We start from the raw sequence: 16,560 nt of genomic DNA, 5'->3' as shown, positions 1-16,560 counted from the left end.
CTCACAATCCCAGGCCCCAAACACTCCTTTGCGGTGAAGCAGCAATTTACTTGTACTTCTTTCAATGTAGTATACTGTATTCGCTGCTCACAATGTGGTCTCCTCTACATCGGGGAGACCAAACGCAGACTTGGTGACCGCTTTGTGGAACACCTCCGCTCAGTCCACAAGCAGGACCCCGAGCTTCCGGTTGTTTGCCATTTCAACACTTTCCCCTGCTCTCATACTCATATCTCTGTCCTGGGATTGCTGCAGTGTTCCAGTGAACATCAACGCAAGCTCGAGGAACAGCATCTCATTTACCAATTAGGCACCGGACTGAACACTGAGTTCAATAATTTCAGAGCATGACGGGCCTCCCATTTTACTTTTATTTTTAGTTATTTTTTTCTTTTTCCTTTTTTTAATGTATTTTTTTGTGTTTATTTTATTTTATCCTTTTTTGTATTTTTTTGTGTTTATTTGATTTGATTTTATTTCATCTTAGTTTGTTCAGTTTGCTTACCCACTTTTTTTTCATATTTGTACTTGCGGCTGTTCAATTTTCAGGCTGTTAACACCCTATCTGTACGAATGCTTTGTCTTTCAACACACCATTAACATATTGTTTGCCTTTGCTCCACGACCTCCTGGTCAGCTATTCTGTGACCTTGTCCTATCTACACCTTCTCCTTTGTTATCTCTTGCCCCTCCCCTGCTTTACTTGAACAAAGAGCAAAGAACAGTACAGCACAGGAACAGGCCATTCGGCCCTCCAAGCCTGCGCCGATCTTGATGCCTGCCTAAACTAAAACCTTCTGCACTTCCGGGGACCATATCCCTCTATTCCCATCCTATTCATGTATTTGTCAAGATGCCTCTTAAACGTCATTATCGTACCTGCTTCCACCATCTCCCCCGGCAGCAATTTCCAGGCACTCACCACTTTCTGTGTAAAGAACTTGCCTCGCACATCCCCTCTAAACTTTGCCCCTCTCACCTTAAACCTATGTCCCCTAGTAACTGACTCTTCCACCCTGGGAAAAAGCTTCTGACTATCCACTCTGTCCATGCCGCTCATAACTTAGTAAACCTCTATCATGTCACCCCTCCACCTCCGTCGTTCCAGTGAAAACAATCCGAGTTTATCCAAACTCTCCTCATAGCTAATGCCCTCCAGACCAGGCAACATCCTGGTAAACCTCTTCTATACCCTCTCCAAAGCCTCCACGTCCATCTGGTAGTGTGGCGACCAGAATTGCACGCAATATTCTAAGTGTGGCCTGACTAAAGTTCTGTAGAGCTGCAGCATGACTTGCCAATTTTTGTACTCGATGCCCCGACCGATGAAGGCAAGCATGCCGTATGCCTTCTTGACTACCTTATCCACCTGCGTTGCCACTTTCAGTGACCTGTGGACCTGTACGCCCAGATATCTCAGCCTGTCAATACTACTAAGGGTTCTGCCATTTACTGTATAATTCCCACCTGCATTAGATCTTCCAAAATGTATTACCTCACATTTGTCCGGATTAAACACCATCTGCCATTTCTCCGCCCAAGTCTCCAACTGATCTATATCCTGCTGTATCCTCTGACAATCCTCATCACTATCCGCAACTCCACCAACCTTTGTATCGTCCGCAAACTTACTAATCAGACCAGCTACATTTTCCTCCAACTCATTTATATATACTACAAAGAGCAAAGTTCCCAGCACTGATCCCTGTGGAACACCACTAGTCACATCCCTCCATGCAGAAAAGCACCCTTCCACTGCTATCTTCTGTCTTCTACGACAGAGCCAGTTCTGTATCCATCTTGCCAGCTCACCTCTGATCCCGTGTGACTTCACCTTTTGTACCAGTCTGCCATGAGGGACCTTATCAAAGGCTTTACTGAAGTCCATATAGACAACATCCACTGCCCTTCCTTCATCAATCATCTTTGTCACTTCCTCAAAAAACTCAATCAAATTAGTGAGACATGACCTCCCCTTCACAAAACCATGCTGCCTCTTGCTAATAAGTTTGTTTGTTTCCAAATGGGAGTAAATCCTGTCCCGAAGAATCCTCTCTAATAATTTCCCTACCACTGATGTCAGGCTCACTGGCCTATAATTTCCTGGATTATCCTTGCTGCCCTTCTTAAACAAAGGAACAACATTGGCTATTCTCCAGTCCTCTGGGACCTCACCTGTAGCCAATGAGGATGCAAAGATTTCTGTCAAGGCCCCAGCAATTTCTTCCCTTGCCTCCCTTAGTATTCTGGGGTAGATACCATCAGGCCCTGGGGACTTATCTACCTTAATGCTTTGCAAGACACCCAACACCACCTCCTTTTTGATAATGAGATGACTGAGAATATCTACACTCTCTTCCCTAGGCTCATCATCCACCAAGTCCTTCTCTTTGGTGAATACTGATGCAAAGTACTCATTTAGTACCTCGCCCATTTCCTCTGGCTCCACACATAGTTTCCCATCTCTGTCCTTGAGCGGGCCAACCCTTTCCCTAGTTACCCTCTTGCTCTTTATATATGTATAAAAATCCTTGGGATTATCCTTAATCCTGTTTGCCAATGACTTTTCATGACCCCTTTTAGCCCTCCTGACTCCTTGCTTAAGTTCCTTTCTACTGTCTTTATATTCCTCAAGGGATTCGTCTATTCCTAGCCTTCCAGCCCTTACGAATGCTTCCTTTTTCTTTTTGACTAGGCTCACAATATTCCGCGTTAACCAAGGTTCCCAAAACTTGCCAAACCTATCCTTCTTCCTCACAGGAACATGCTGGTCCTGGATTCTAATCAACTGACATTTGAAAGACTCCCACATGTCAGATGTTGATTTACCCTCAAACAGCTGCCCCCAATCTAAATTCTTCAGTTCCTGCCTAATATTGTTATAATTAGCCTTCCCCCAATTTAGCACCTTCACCCGAGGACTACTCTTATCCTTATCCACAAGTACCTTCAAACTTATGGAATTATGGTCACTGTTCCTGAAATGCTCCCCTACTGAAACTTCGACCACCTGGCCGGGCTCATTCCCCAATACCAGGTCCAGTAGGGCCCCATCCCTAGTTGGACTATCTACATATTGTTTCAAGAAGCCCTCCTGGATGTTCCTTACAAATTCTGCCCCATCTAAGCCCCTAGCACTAAGTGAGACCCAGTCAATATCGGGGAAGTTAAAATCACCCACCACTACAACCCTGTGACCTTTACATCTTTCCAAAATCTGTCTACATTTCTGCTCCTCTACCTCCCTCTGGCTGTTGGGAGGCCTGTAGAAAACCCCCAACATTGTGATTGCACCATTCCTATTCCTGAGCTCAACCCATATTGCCTCGCTGCACGACCCCTCCGAGGTGTCCTCCCGCAGTACAGCTGTGATATTCTCCTTAACAGGTAATGCAGCTCCCCCACCCCTTTTACATCCCCCTCTATCCTGCCTGAAGCTTCTAAATCCTGGAACATTTAGCTGCCAATCCTGTCCTCTCAACCAACTAATAGCAACAACATCATAGTTCCAAGTACTAATCCAAGCTCTAAGTTCATCTGCCTTACCTGTTATACTTCTCGCATTGAAACAAATGCACTTCAGACCACCAATTCCGCTGTGCTCCGCATCATCTCCCTGCCTGCTCTTCCTCTTAGTCTTACTGGCCTTATTTACTAGTTCCCCCTCATTTATTTCACTTGCTGTCCTACAGCTCTGATTCCCACCCCCCTGCCACACTAGTTTAAACCCTCCCGAGTGACGCTAGCAAACCTCACAGCCAGGATATTTTTGCCCCTCCAGTTTAGATGCAACCCGTCCTTCTTGTACAGGTCCCATCTGTCCCTGAAGAGATCCCAATGGTCCAGATATCTGAAACCCTCCCTTCTACACCAGCTGTTCAGCCACGTGTTTAGCTGCACTATCTTCCTATTTCTAGCCTCACTGGCACGTGGCACAGGGAGTAATCATGAGATTACAACCCTAGAGGTCCTGTCTTTTAACTTTCTACCTAACTCCCTAAACTCCCCTTGCAGGACCTCGTCACTCTTCCTGCCTATGTCATTGGTACCGATGTGTACCACAACGTCTGGCTGTTCACCCTCCCCCTTCAGAATGCCCCCTGTCCGTTCAGAGACATCTTGCTTATAACCTTTTACATTTCTAATATTTGTCAGTTCTGAAGAAGGGTCACTGAACTGAAACGTTAACTCTGCTTCTGTCTCCACAGATGCTGCCAGACCTGCTGAGTATTTCCAGCATTTCTTGTTTTTATTTCAGATTTCCAGCATCCGCAGTATTTTGCTTTTATATCGCTTTTATCTGGTTCAATGTCAAATTTTGCTTGATAACACTCCTGTGAAGAGCCTTGGGATGTTTTATTTTGTTAAAGGCACTATATAAATACAAGCTATTATTGTTGTTGTAGAGATCAGCATTATAAAGTTTGCAAATGATACTAAACTTGGTAAACTAGTAGATTGTGATGAGGATAGTTCAGGACTTCAGAATGATATAAACAAGATGGTGGAATGTGTACAAGTATGGAAGATGGAAATCAATGTGGAGAAATATGAAATGATGCACTTTGGGAGGACTAATTTGGAAAGACAGTCTGCTAAAAATGGCTTGAATTTGAAAAGTGTAGATGAGCTGAGAAATCTTAATGTTTCTATACACAAATCCTTAAAGGTAGCACAGTAAGTTGGTAAGGTGGTTAAAAATGCATGGGTTACTTGTGTTTATAAATAGAAGAATATAATGTAAAAGCAAAGAGATCATGTGAGAACTTTATAAATCACAGGTTAAGCCTCAGATGGAGTATTGTGGATGCCACACTTCAGGAACGATGTTAAGCCTTTGAAAGGGTACAGAGGAAGTTTACCAGGATGTTGCTATGCATGAGGTACTTCAGTTACGAGAAGTTGGAAAATTTAGGGCTGTTCTCCTTGAAACAGAGAAGATTAATAGCTGACATAATAGACAATTTCAAGATGATGAGAAGTTTTGATAAAGTAAAACTATTCCCTCTGTCAAGTGGATCAACAACCAGAGGTCATATCTTTAAAATCATTGGCAAAAGATCAAGATGGGAGATGAGGAGAATTTTTTTCACTCAGAGAGTTGTTGGGATCTGGAATGCCCTGCCTGAAAAGGTGGTGGAAGCTAATTCCATAAATAATTTTAAGAGAGGTACTTGAGGATGAGAAACTTACAGGGTTACAGATAAAAAGTGGGAATGTGGGACGAAGCATGACTGCCCTTCCAAAAAGCCAGCACAGGCACGACAGGCTCAATGGCCTCCTCTGCTGAAAGTTTCTATCACTATTTAGCAGTAATGTCTTTAACTACTTAGAACCCACACTCTTGAATTTCCTCCCTCAACCATGCTGACCTCTATTTCCTTCTCCTAAAAGCCGTCTGTTTGACCAAGCTTTTGGTCACCCCTTCTGGGGAATGAAATTAGTCTTGAGTGGTAGCTCAAAATGGCAATAATAAAGCAGCAGCCTGCTTTTAACTTGTTCTTTGACTTGGTCTTCATTTATTTATTACATTTCTTGGAAGCCCCTTGGTCCCTTTGAATGTAATACAAATCTCCCAGTCTGTGATTCAATGTGCTAATATGTTGGGCTTCAAGTTATAAACTTATGTTGTGTATGATATAATCGTTTGGATCTTGCAGTAGTAATGACAGCGAAACTGTCAGGGTTCAGTGTTATTACCTCTCTGAAACTGACAGCAACATCTGGAATCCACACATGCAGTTAAATGTGGAAACTCAGAAGTTGAATTCAGTAATTCTACACTTCCCACAGGGTGCACTGTTGAAGTCCCCCCAGTCTGCAGTCAAGTAGAAATCACTGAACTGATGAGAACTGGTGGATTTTTAATGGCATATTAAATTCATAATTACTGCTGAACAGCCTCACTGGCACTTAAAAAACTAATTTTATATTTGTGGAATGTCAAATTTCTTCATTATGATGAAATTCACATTTTTAAAATAATTTTTTAAAAGTTTGTTTATATGATATTTCAGCTTCTACCTTAATCCCATGTGTATATCCCAATCATTTATTTTGCTCTCTTGTGAAAAAGTAGCTAGAAGTGAATTGAATTAGTGCATTTTATTTTCTCGTTTTCTATTCTATTGGAATACTTCAATGGGTTTGCCTTCTTAACCTGGTTGATGGTATCAGTGTTACTGGATGCCTGGGGATCCCCTTGACATGGCAATAGATTCAAACTGACAGTCGGAAAGAGGAAATCCACGCCACAGAGATTGCTAGACCTTTGTGGGCAACTTCCTTCAAAGTCAGCGGTGAGCACTATTGCTTTGCCGCTGACCACGAAGTCCAGGCCATTATATATGACATTGAAGTGTTTTATTTTTCTTCTAGACTCCACACCATTTGTAAAATGCAAAAAATGCCAACACTTCTTTTTGATGGTGGGGTCAAAAAAATCTCCTGCAAACAGCTACAAAGAGGTAGAGTTGTGGCATACAGCTGATAAAAGTGAATGTCAAGCGAATCTACCAGCACCAAAAGAAGTAAGGTGCACACTTTTCTTTCATTGATACTGAGTGTACAGTTGAAGTAAGATGCCTCTCCCCTGAATCATTTTTTATGTTGGTGTAGTTTAGGTTAAATTTTAGTGTATCGGCATCTGTCAATTGGCTCCTGGCATTTACACTACTCTCAAGTGGGAAGCCAGCTGGTGGTGATTGGGGGAGATATTGGGGGCATTTTTAACCAACCGCGCCCCCCCCCCACACCCCACCCATGTCATGTAGGTGTTCAACAGTGGGGGGAATCCATTCTCCCCACTGACGCCCGATCTTCTTAATATCAGGGACTATGCCCTGTGGTCCCTGCTTACTGCCTTGTACCGCAGGCTTTTCTACCTGGCAGCCAGCCAACTGCTCAATTTGGCTGGCTGCCTAGTGTGAAACGGAATAAAAATATTCTAATAAGGTCCTGCTGCTAAATTCTGCAGGATCTCCACCTTCCTGCTATTTCCTGTTTTCCTGGCTGCTGGCAGGCACCCCCTATCCCTCCCCGCTCCTTCCCCATAAATATCGAGGACAATAGCACAGATTTCATACAATATGAAAAAAGCTCAAAATGTCTGTTTGTACTGTTTCCCTGAGAGTTCTGCCAGTCCTCCATCGTAACTTCCACCAGAGGTTTTAGGACTGCTTTTTTTTTCGGAAACTGAGTTAAATACATTGTCTATTGATGATAACTGCAGAATCATGCACTATTAATTTTAAACCTCCAATATCTAATTTAATACTGCTTTAATTCAAAAGTTTGTTCTCCAGCAAATCATAGCAGGGAGGGAGTGGTGGCGTGGGGGGTTATTTTGCATTTGGGAAACTGGGAAGAAATGCGGCAGGACCTGATAAACATTTTTTGTCTCCGCTTTCTAGCCACGTTGGCTGGCGTCGGGCAGTTAGGCCTTACCAAGCTCCACCCAGGGATTGGAGGGGAGGGAGGGAGGGATTGGAAAGGCGACAGGGTGGAGAGGAGATTGGAGCTTGGTGTTGGGGGTTATGGAGATCAGAGGATGGTGTTGCGGGGTGGAAGAGAAATTGGAAGGTTTGGGGGGAGAACAAAGGTCTCAGTTGGGGAGCGCAGAGGAGGGAGGGAGAGATCAGAAAGACTTAGGTCGGGGGCACGGTTGGGGGTTGGTGTGGGGAGATTGGAAAGGCAGAGTCAGTGGGAGATCATGGCTTGGGAGGACATTGTGGCTTGGCGTGAGAGGTCAGATCACAGGGTCAAGGGTGGGAAATATCACGGTGGGAAATGCGCAAGCTAGCTTGGTGGGCTGTGGGGAAGGACTCCTGCTTCTCCTGGTACACAAGCAGAGCTGGAAACGCACTTACCTTTTCTGTGCACCAGTCTCACCTCCCTTTAGCTGCTGGGTTTCCCAAGGCCTGGGAAACTCGCCGCCCAGGGCTAAACCTCAAATGGAGGAAAAATGTATGAGGCACGCAGCCTGATTAAAATATTTAAATATGCTATCCGCCCCCCTGCAAGAGGGTTGGTTGCACGACTCTTGTCCGTCTCTGATAAAATTGAAAGGGGACGGGTTCGCGATGTGTTGGATTTGGGTTTGAGATTTTTAACATTTTAACATCCCTTCTAACCCAAACCCATCTGTTTTGGCAGTCAAGATATCCCCAATGTCTCTAAGTGAACATGGGAGCATTTGAGTCCAGTTTTCAATTAAAGTAACTACTTTTAAATCAGTTCAATGACCTGGTACTTTATAAGTCATGAAAAATTGTTAAATGTCTTTGGTTTCAGCTCCATAGATTTTTGGATCGATATGTTATTGGTCAACACCAAGCTAAGAAAGTTCTCTCAGTAGCTGTCTACAATCATTATAAACGACTTAACAACAATATTCCATCTGACGTCACACTACCTACTGAGGTTTATAGTGACGGTTACTCCAACTCTTCTAAAGGTAAGTTTAAGTTTAATATGGGGATTTTGATCTTCACAATTGTAAGTCCCTGCAATGTTTCTGGTTAAAATCACTAATACTTGGCAGCATGGATGGCCCTAGCAACTCAGCAACTTTAAATCAGTTTTGTTCAAGGCATTAACATGAAAAGCTTTGCAATTATATCGCAAAAAAAATCCCAGGTTCAATCTCTGGTCTGTGCTGAATTAGCCAATTTCAGTCAATTTCAGCCATGGTGACAGTAAAGGTTACATCAAGGAGCAGGGAACAAAATCGTTATGGCTATTTCTCCTAGTCTCTATAAATGTGACTCCTGCAAGACTGTTTGGGGTTAAATTGCACCATGTGGCACCCTTTATTTAGGCATTACATAGTCATTCAAGGTTTCAAAATGGGGTTGCACAACATGCCATCTTGGTAAAGTGCTTCTCGCATGAGCACGCACCTAGTGCCTGCTGGCAGCATGCAAACCAGGCAGATCATAATGCAAATTAGTGTGCAGTGTTGATTTTAAGCCACTGCTTCCATTTTGGTATTCCACAAATCAGTCAACACACTGCAAGATAGAGGAAAGTGTGGCAGTGGGTGTCCTGCAATATTTTTAGGTGATTATGGCTATCATGTTTGAATCGCTGCCCATGTGTGAAAGCAGTGAGTTGTGGATGTGAGGCTTGCAACAGTGCCAAGTGTGTGAGGGTGCAGTGGAGCATATAAATGTCAGGTATGAGTCCTGATTGATAGAGATTGTTGGTAGGTAAGTGATGAGGTATAGTGAATTGAGTAGCTGATGAGGTTCATGGTGCAGCTGGTAGGATATTCAGTTTGAAGATAGAACTTAACTTGACAATACGTGACAGATTATGAAACCTCTTCCAGCAGTGCATCCATGTTCTTGGAGCTATACTCCTGGCATTGACCTCTGTCGGTACTTTTCCACCTGCCTCCTGAGCATATGTCTCGAGTGCCTCCCGCCCATCTGTGGATAAAGAATGTCCCTCCTTATATCCTGCACCAATGTTTCCTACGCAGCATCAGAAAACCTTGGTGCTTTCTCGCTTGCATATTGAGCCATTTTTCAAAGCATTAGAGGGCAGATTCAGTTCAGAAAGGACTCCCATCACTTATTCCAGCCACAACACACCTCCTATTTATGAGGTGCAAGCTGCCTTTATGTAGCACTAGCCACTTGCGATATCTGGTTCCCTGCTGATGCATGCTGTCAACAAACAGCATAGATAACACGGAATGTGTTATCGGCAATTACTAATTTCACAGATGAGACTGTTTCTGGTCCTGGTATACTGGAACTATTTTTGAAAGCTTTGTTTCAGGTGAGGGAAGGTTAGGGGAGAGGAGAATGAATGGTGTGAATTACATGAACCACCTGGCAGAACCAATTTAATGCCTGCAACACAATGAACATCTGTGAGTTAATTGCATACAGGGCAGCACAGTGGTGCAGTGGTTAGCACTGCAGCCTCACAGCTCCAGCGACCTGGGTTCGGTTCTGGGTACTGCCTGTGCAGAGTTTGCAAGTTCTCCCTGTGACCGTGTGGGTTTCCTCTGGGTGCTCCGGTTTCCTCCCACATGCCAAAGACTTGCGAGTTGATAGGTAAATTGGCCATTGTAAAAATTGCCCCTAGAGTAGGTAGGTGGTAGGAGAATTGAGGAAAGGTGGGGATGTGAGAGGGAAAATGAGATTAATGTAGGATTAGTATAAATGGGTGGTTGATGGTTGGCACAGACTTGGTGGGTCAAAGGGCCTGTTTCGGTGCTGTATCTCTCTATGACTGCATTCCCAGTGTCCATTTTCACGGGTTATCCAATTTAGCCCCACCACTTTGTGTTCATAGAGATCAGATGATGACAGGTTTGGGGCTGGCTCGATGAATAGCTTTGCCAGCAATCACTGTACATACCCACTTGTGAAGGATACCTTCTTAGATACAATACAAGGAATGTTAGTTTTTGTGGAACCATTCCAGTACAAGTCACCAGAAAAAGGGGATAAGAAGAGTATTTTTGTTTACATTGCAGGTCACAGATCAAAACACCTCTGTTTTAATTACCGTATACTAGGTCATACATTCCCTTGTGATGGAGCCATTGCTGGTTCAAAGTGTAATTTCGCATGCTTTAAACAAAATATAAAAATAAGTGATGATGAATTGTCTTATGGGCTGAGATAGGAGTGACCTCGAAAAAAAGAAAAGAGCTGTCTGGTGCTGCTATTCCTAAGATTCCAGCTCAAAGCCATTTGCCTTCACTGTGGCAGGCTGGGAGCAGGAGGAGGGAATGTTGTGTGTGGCTTATATGCTATTATTTATCAGTAAAGCTGAAGAAATTTGCTTTGACGCTAATTAAAATAAAAATAACAAGGTGAGGCTGGAGAAAGTAAGGCAGGATTACTTCTGTTTATAGTTTCATAGTTGGATTGAGCTTTTGCAAGAATATCAAAGCAACAGGATAAGCAATGCTACAAAATAAAGTTTTGTAAAGTGTTCATCTTTTTTTCCCTACAGAACTGCTACAATTAACAGGATTGATTCCGCCTTCAACTTATTTATCACAACAGCCATTACCAAAGAGAAGTTTCCGAAAGAATTATGACTCTGACAATGATACTGTTCATTTAGACAAGAGTAATATCATTCTGCTTGGACCCACAGGCTCAGGTATAATAGAGTTTCAGTCAGATCAGGAATACAAAGCTAAATTGTATCATTTCCATGTTATTTTTTTTAGTGGCCCAATATAATACAAAGAAATTTGCCTCAGAAGATAACATAGGCTCATATAAAGTTTTAGTAAGAATAAATCTGGCATGTACATTGAAATAATTTGCATTTATATGTCCCTCAGAACCACTCAAAGACTTCATGGTCCAGTCAATTACCTTTTAAGTGCAAGCACATCAGCCATTTTGCACACAGCAAATCCCCAAACTGCAGTGGGATGAATGATCCATTAATCTGCTTTTGGTGGTATTAGTTGAGGGAGGAATGTTATCTAGGACACAGGAAGAACTCCTGCTGTACTTTGAATAATGTTATGAGTTAGTTGCACAAAAACATGAATCATTTAACATTTCATCTGCAGCATGGTACCTCCAACAATGCAGAAGTCCCTGAAATATCTGCCAAGTTATATATCTGCTCAAAGCATGGTGCTTGATATCACAACCTTCAGATTTAGAAGCAAATATTAGTATCAACAGGAACTATGTTAAAGAGGAGGAGTGTGAAATATTACATAGGATTAGCATAATGAGAGAGGAAGTACTAGAGGGTCTGACATCCTTGAAAGTGGATAAATCACCAAAACCAGATGAATTGTATCCCAGGCTGTTAAAGAAAGCCAGGGAGGAAATAGCAGATGTTCTGAGGATCATTTTCAAATCCTCACTGGATACAGGTGAGGTACCAGAGGATTGGAGGTCTGAGAACGTTGTAGCATTGTTTAAAAAGGCTGCGAGGGATAGGCCAAATAATTGTAGGCTGGTCAGTCTGACCTCGGTGGTGGGCAAATTATTAGAATCAATTCTAGAGATAGGATAAACTGTCACTTAGAAAGGCATAGATTTATCAGGGATTGTCAGCATGTATTTGTGAAGGGAAGGTCATAGAGTCGTAGAGTTATACAGCACAGAAACAGGCCCTTTGGCCCATCGTATCCATGCCGGCCATCAAGCACCTAACTATTCTAATCCCATTTTCCAGCACTTGGCCCTTGGCCTTGTATGCTATGGCATTTCAAATACTCATCTTCTTGTCATGATTCACTAACTTGATTGAGGTTTTTGAGAAAGTAACAAGGAGGATTGATGAGGGTAGTGCAGTGAATGTGGTCTACATGGATTTTAGTAAGGTATTTGACAAGGTCCCACATGGAAAACGGGTCAGAAAAGTAAAAGCCCATGGGATACAGGGGAATGTGGTGAGTTGGATCCAAAATTAGCTCAGAGACAGGAAACAAAAGGTAATGGTCAACGGATGTTTTTGCAAATGGAAGGCAATTTCCAATGGTGTTCCACAGGGCTCAGTGTTGGGTCCCTTGCTTTTGTGGTATATATTAATGATTTAGACTTAAATGTGGGAGGCATGATTGGGAAATGTGCATATGACACAAAAATTGGCTATGTAGTAGCAGTGAAGAGGATAGCTGTAGACTCCAAAATGACATCAATGGATTGGTTGAGAGGGCAGAAAAGTGGCAAATGGAATTCAATTTGGAGAAAGTTCTGATGAAGGGTCACTGACCTGAAACATTAACTCTGCTTCTCTTGCCACAGATGCTACCAGACCTGCTGAGTATTTCCAGCACTTGTTTTTATTTCAGATTTCAGGCATCTGCAGTATTTTGCCTTTGTTAATTCAATCTGGAGAAGTATGAGGTAATGCATTTGGGGAGGGCAAACAAAGCAAGGGAATACACAATAAAAGGGAAGATATTGAGAGGGGTAGAAGAAATGAGATACCTTGGAGTGCATGTCCACAGATCCCTGAAGGTGGCAGGATAGGTAGATAAAGTGACGAAGAAGGCATATGGAGTGCTTTCCTTTATTGGCCGAGGTATAAAGTACAAAAGGGATGTAATGCTGGAACTGTATAAAATGCTGATTAGGCCACAGCTGGAGTATTGCGTACAGTTCTGGTCACCACATTACAGGAAGGATATAATTACTCCGGAGAGAGTACAGAGAAGATTTACAAAAATGTTGCCAGGGCTTGAAAATTGTAGCTATGAGGAAAGATTGGATAGGCTAGGATTGTTTTCCTTAGAACAGAGGAGGCTGAGGGGTGACTTAATTAAGGTATACAAAATTATGAGGGGCCTAGATAGAGTAGACAGGAAGGACCTGTTTCCCCAAGCGGAGAGGTCAATTACCAGGGGGCACAGATTTAAGGTGATTGGTAGAAGTATTAGAAGGGACATGAGGAAAGGCTTTTTCACCCGGAGGGTGGTGGGTGTCTGGAATTCACTGCCAGATCAGTGGTGGAGGCAGAAACCCTCAACTCATTTAAAGGGTACCTGGACCTGCAGCTGAAGTGCTGTAACCTGAAAGGCTACTGACCAGGTGCTGGAAGGTGGGGTGAGATTGGATGGATAGTTTTTTCTGCCGGCGCAGACACTATGGGCTGAATGGCCTCTTTCTGTGCTGTAACTTTTCGATGGTTCTGTGGTTCTATGCCATATCCAGTTTCACACCAGGATTGAAATGAAGTCCTCTTACTTACATTTCTTTGGTAGAACCACCATAGGTAAAATTGTGCTGTGCAATATTAGCACCAAATGTGCTTACACGCTCCTGTGAAACTCCAAGGCATTGTTAGGATGGTGGATAGAGAAATTTGAAATTAATATTTAAAATGTTCAGTCCAAATCTCACAATTTCAACGATTGTGCCACAAGCAATATTAAAATTGGATATCATAATGTTGGATAACCCATGAAAACATGGACGAGGATTGCAATGTGTGATTTAACCTCACCCATTGATAGTGATGCAGGCAGCACTTTAAATTTGTGCTTCCAGCTGATTTTTATGATTGCTCTGTGGTAGCCATTGTTACCTGTGTTGTTGATTAGCTGCATGCATCAGGAGGGGGCCTGATATAGGGAATGGACAGTGGTACTGAAAGGCAGCTAGCACTTATTAAAGGGGAGATGCATTGTGGTTTCAAGTGGGGCTGAAGGCAGGAATTGTGATTGAAATTTGGAACAATGGTAGAGGTGGTCAGGAGCATTCACTGAGCTTGTCTGATATTGCACTGCAGGCCTTGGTGAAGGAGGTGGGGTGGAGAAGAGACTTTCCCTAACATGATGAGGAGGTTGTGGGAGGAACTCGCAGCCCAATCTAGCCAGCTGTATCTCTTAAGAATGAAGTTGATATGCAGTGATTTTTTTTAATGACAAGAAGTTCTCACTTTTTGCCACATTTTTATTTAAAATTCAAATGTTCTATTTGCTTTTCATAGGGAAAACATTGTTGGCCCAGACACTGGCCAAGTGCTTAGATGTGCCATTTGCTATCTGTGACTGTACATGTCTAACACAAGCAGGATATGTTGGTGAAGACATTGAATCGGTTATTGCTAAGCTACTGCAGAATGCAAACTTCAATGTTGCAAGAGCTGAACAAGGTATAATCATTCTTATTTGTGCCAAAAATTGCAGTCAAATGTGATGGAACAGTGAATATTAGTATTTGACTTTTTTAACCATGGTAATATTTGTTCAATTGTGTCAGTACTTTTGTGGTTTTGCTCATGGTGACATCAAGGATAATAGGGTGTTTGATAACAACAGGAAACGTATCCTGTCATAAATTATGATACAATATACGCTCTTACCATTTAATAGCCTGGAGCTCATTATTTGCAATGGCCTCCATTGTGTTATGGTGATCAGCAGTTGGGAGCAGGTTGGGTTTTTTGATGCCATTTTAAATTTAAAAAGAAACAGAAGTGTATCTCAAAGAAAGGGAAAATGGTAAAAATCATAATTGTTCCAATAAAATCGATCTGAATGGTAATTGTATAATGATGCTCAAAATGAGTAAGTGGTCGTTTTTTTTTTATTCATTCATGGGATGTGGGAGACACTGGCCAGACCAGCATTTATTGCCCATCCCTAATTGCCCTTGAGAAGGTGGTGGTGAGCTGCCTTCTTGAACCGCTGCAGTCCAGTTTGGGGTAGGTATACCCACATTGCTGGATCCGTCCGGTCATGTTTAATATATTGTAATATAGAACTTACTTGAATATTTATTTTTTAAAAATGAAATATAAAATAAGATGGATTGGTAAGCATTAACAGCATTATGAATCTTCACTCTGTGCTATTACGAACAATATGAATTAGGAGCAGGAGTAGGCAACTCGGCCCCTCAAGCCTGCTCTGCCATTCAACAAGATTGTGCCTGATCTGATTGTAACCTCAACTCCACATTGCCGCTTACTCCCGATAACCTTTCACCCTCTTTCTTATCAAGAATCTATCTACCTGCCTTAAAAATATTCAAAGACTCTGCTTCCAGCGCCTTTTGTGGAAGAGAGTTCCAAAGACTCACGACCCTCTGAGAGAAAAAAATTCTCCTCATTTCTGTCTTAAATGGGTGACCCCTTAATTTTAAACAGTGACCCCTAGTTCTAGATTCTCCCATAAGAGGAAACATGCTTTTCACATCCACCCTGTCGAGATGCCTCAGAATCTTATTTGTTTCAATCAAGTCACCTCTTGAACTCTTGCAATTATATTGTTGCTGAACTGTCAATGTTATATAATCTTCATAGTGATATTCATGATCAGTAAGAGTGACACTGTTTATAAATCTGTTTCAATTTGTGGAGCTGTTACACTTTTAACATTGACATTGAGCAATATAGGTCAGAGGGATCACAATCGTTGACACCTGATAGAATCTGAACTCCTTTCATTTCTAAATTATGCTCTCGCACCCTTTCCCTTCTATTCTATTAAACATCCATGACATGGTAGGGGGAATGGGAAAACAGAATATTTTTAATAGGAAGAGACTAGTATCAGTTGGTAGTCAAAGGGATTTGGTTGTCCTTATATAGAAATCACAGAAAGTTAACATGCAGGTTCAACAATTAATTAGGAAAGCAAATAGTAGGCCAGCCCTTATTGTAGGCAAATGTCATCCACTTGGATATTTCCACTGATTGGAAAGTCTAGGACTAGGGGGCATAGTCTGAAAATTAGAGACAGACTTTTCAGGGGGAGTAGAATTAGGAAACACTTACACACAGAAGTAGAAGTTTGGAACTTTCTTCTGCAAATGGCAAGTGATGCTAGATAAATTGTCAGTTTTAAATTTGAGATCCATGGATTAATGTTAACCAAAAGCATTAAGGGATATGAAGAAAAGGCAAGTATATGGCGCTGAATTTTAAAGCCCCTGCGCCGTTGGGAACGGTGGCAGTGGGGGGGAGCAATGAAGATCGGTGCGGCGAAGCCCAACCACCGACCCAGATGGTGGCAGGCCCTGTACTGATCTCGGCAGCGGCGGCAAGGCCTCTTGGAAGTCACCCTGCTGCTCAGCGACGGGACCCCCATTTCAATATGTAAACTAATTTACA

The 16,560-nt window shown here is 42.5% G+C and overlaps 1 protein-coding gene across 1 annotated transcript in view; it reads left to right on the top strand.

The window, feature by feature from the left end:
- LOC137368795 (ATP-dependent Clp protease ATP-binding subunit clpX-like, mitochondrial) overlaps positions 1-16,560 on the top strand; it is a 72,964-nt gene that overhangs the window by 23,741 nt on the left and 32,663 nt on the right. The window contains exons 7-10 of the mRNA XM_068029001.1: positions 6,379-6,530; positions 8,293-8,455; positions 10,978-11,130; positions 14,434-14,598. Of these exons, the coding sequence (XP_067885102.1) occupies positions 6,379-6,530; positions 8,293-8,455; positions 10,978-11,130; positions 14,434-14,598 (633 nt within the window). The remainder of the gene's footprint in view (positions 1-6,378; positions 6,531-8,292; positions 8,456-10,977; positions 11,131-14,433; positions 14,599-16,560) is intronic.

The sequence above is a fragment of the Heterodontus francisci genome, chromosome 4, assembly GCF_036365525.1.
Source record: "Heterodontus francisci isolate sHetFra1 chromosome 4, sHetFra1.hap1, whole genome shotgun sequence".
Classification (NCBI taxonomy): domain Eukaryota; kingdom Metazoa; phylum Chordata; class Chondrichthyes; order Heterodontiformes; family Heterodontidae; genus Heterodontus; species Heterodontus francisci.
This window is presented reverse-complemented; position numbering and strand designations above follow the sequence as displayed.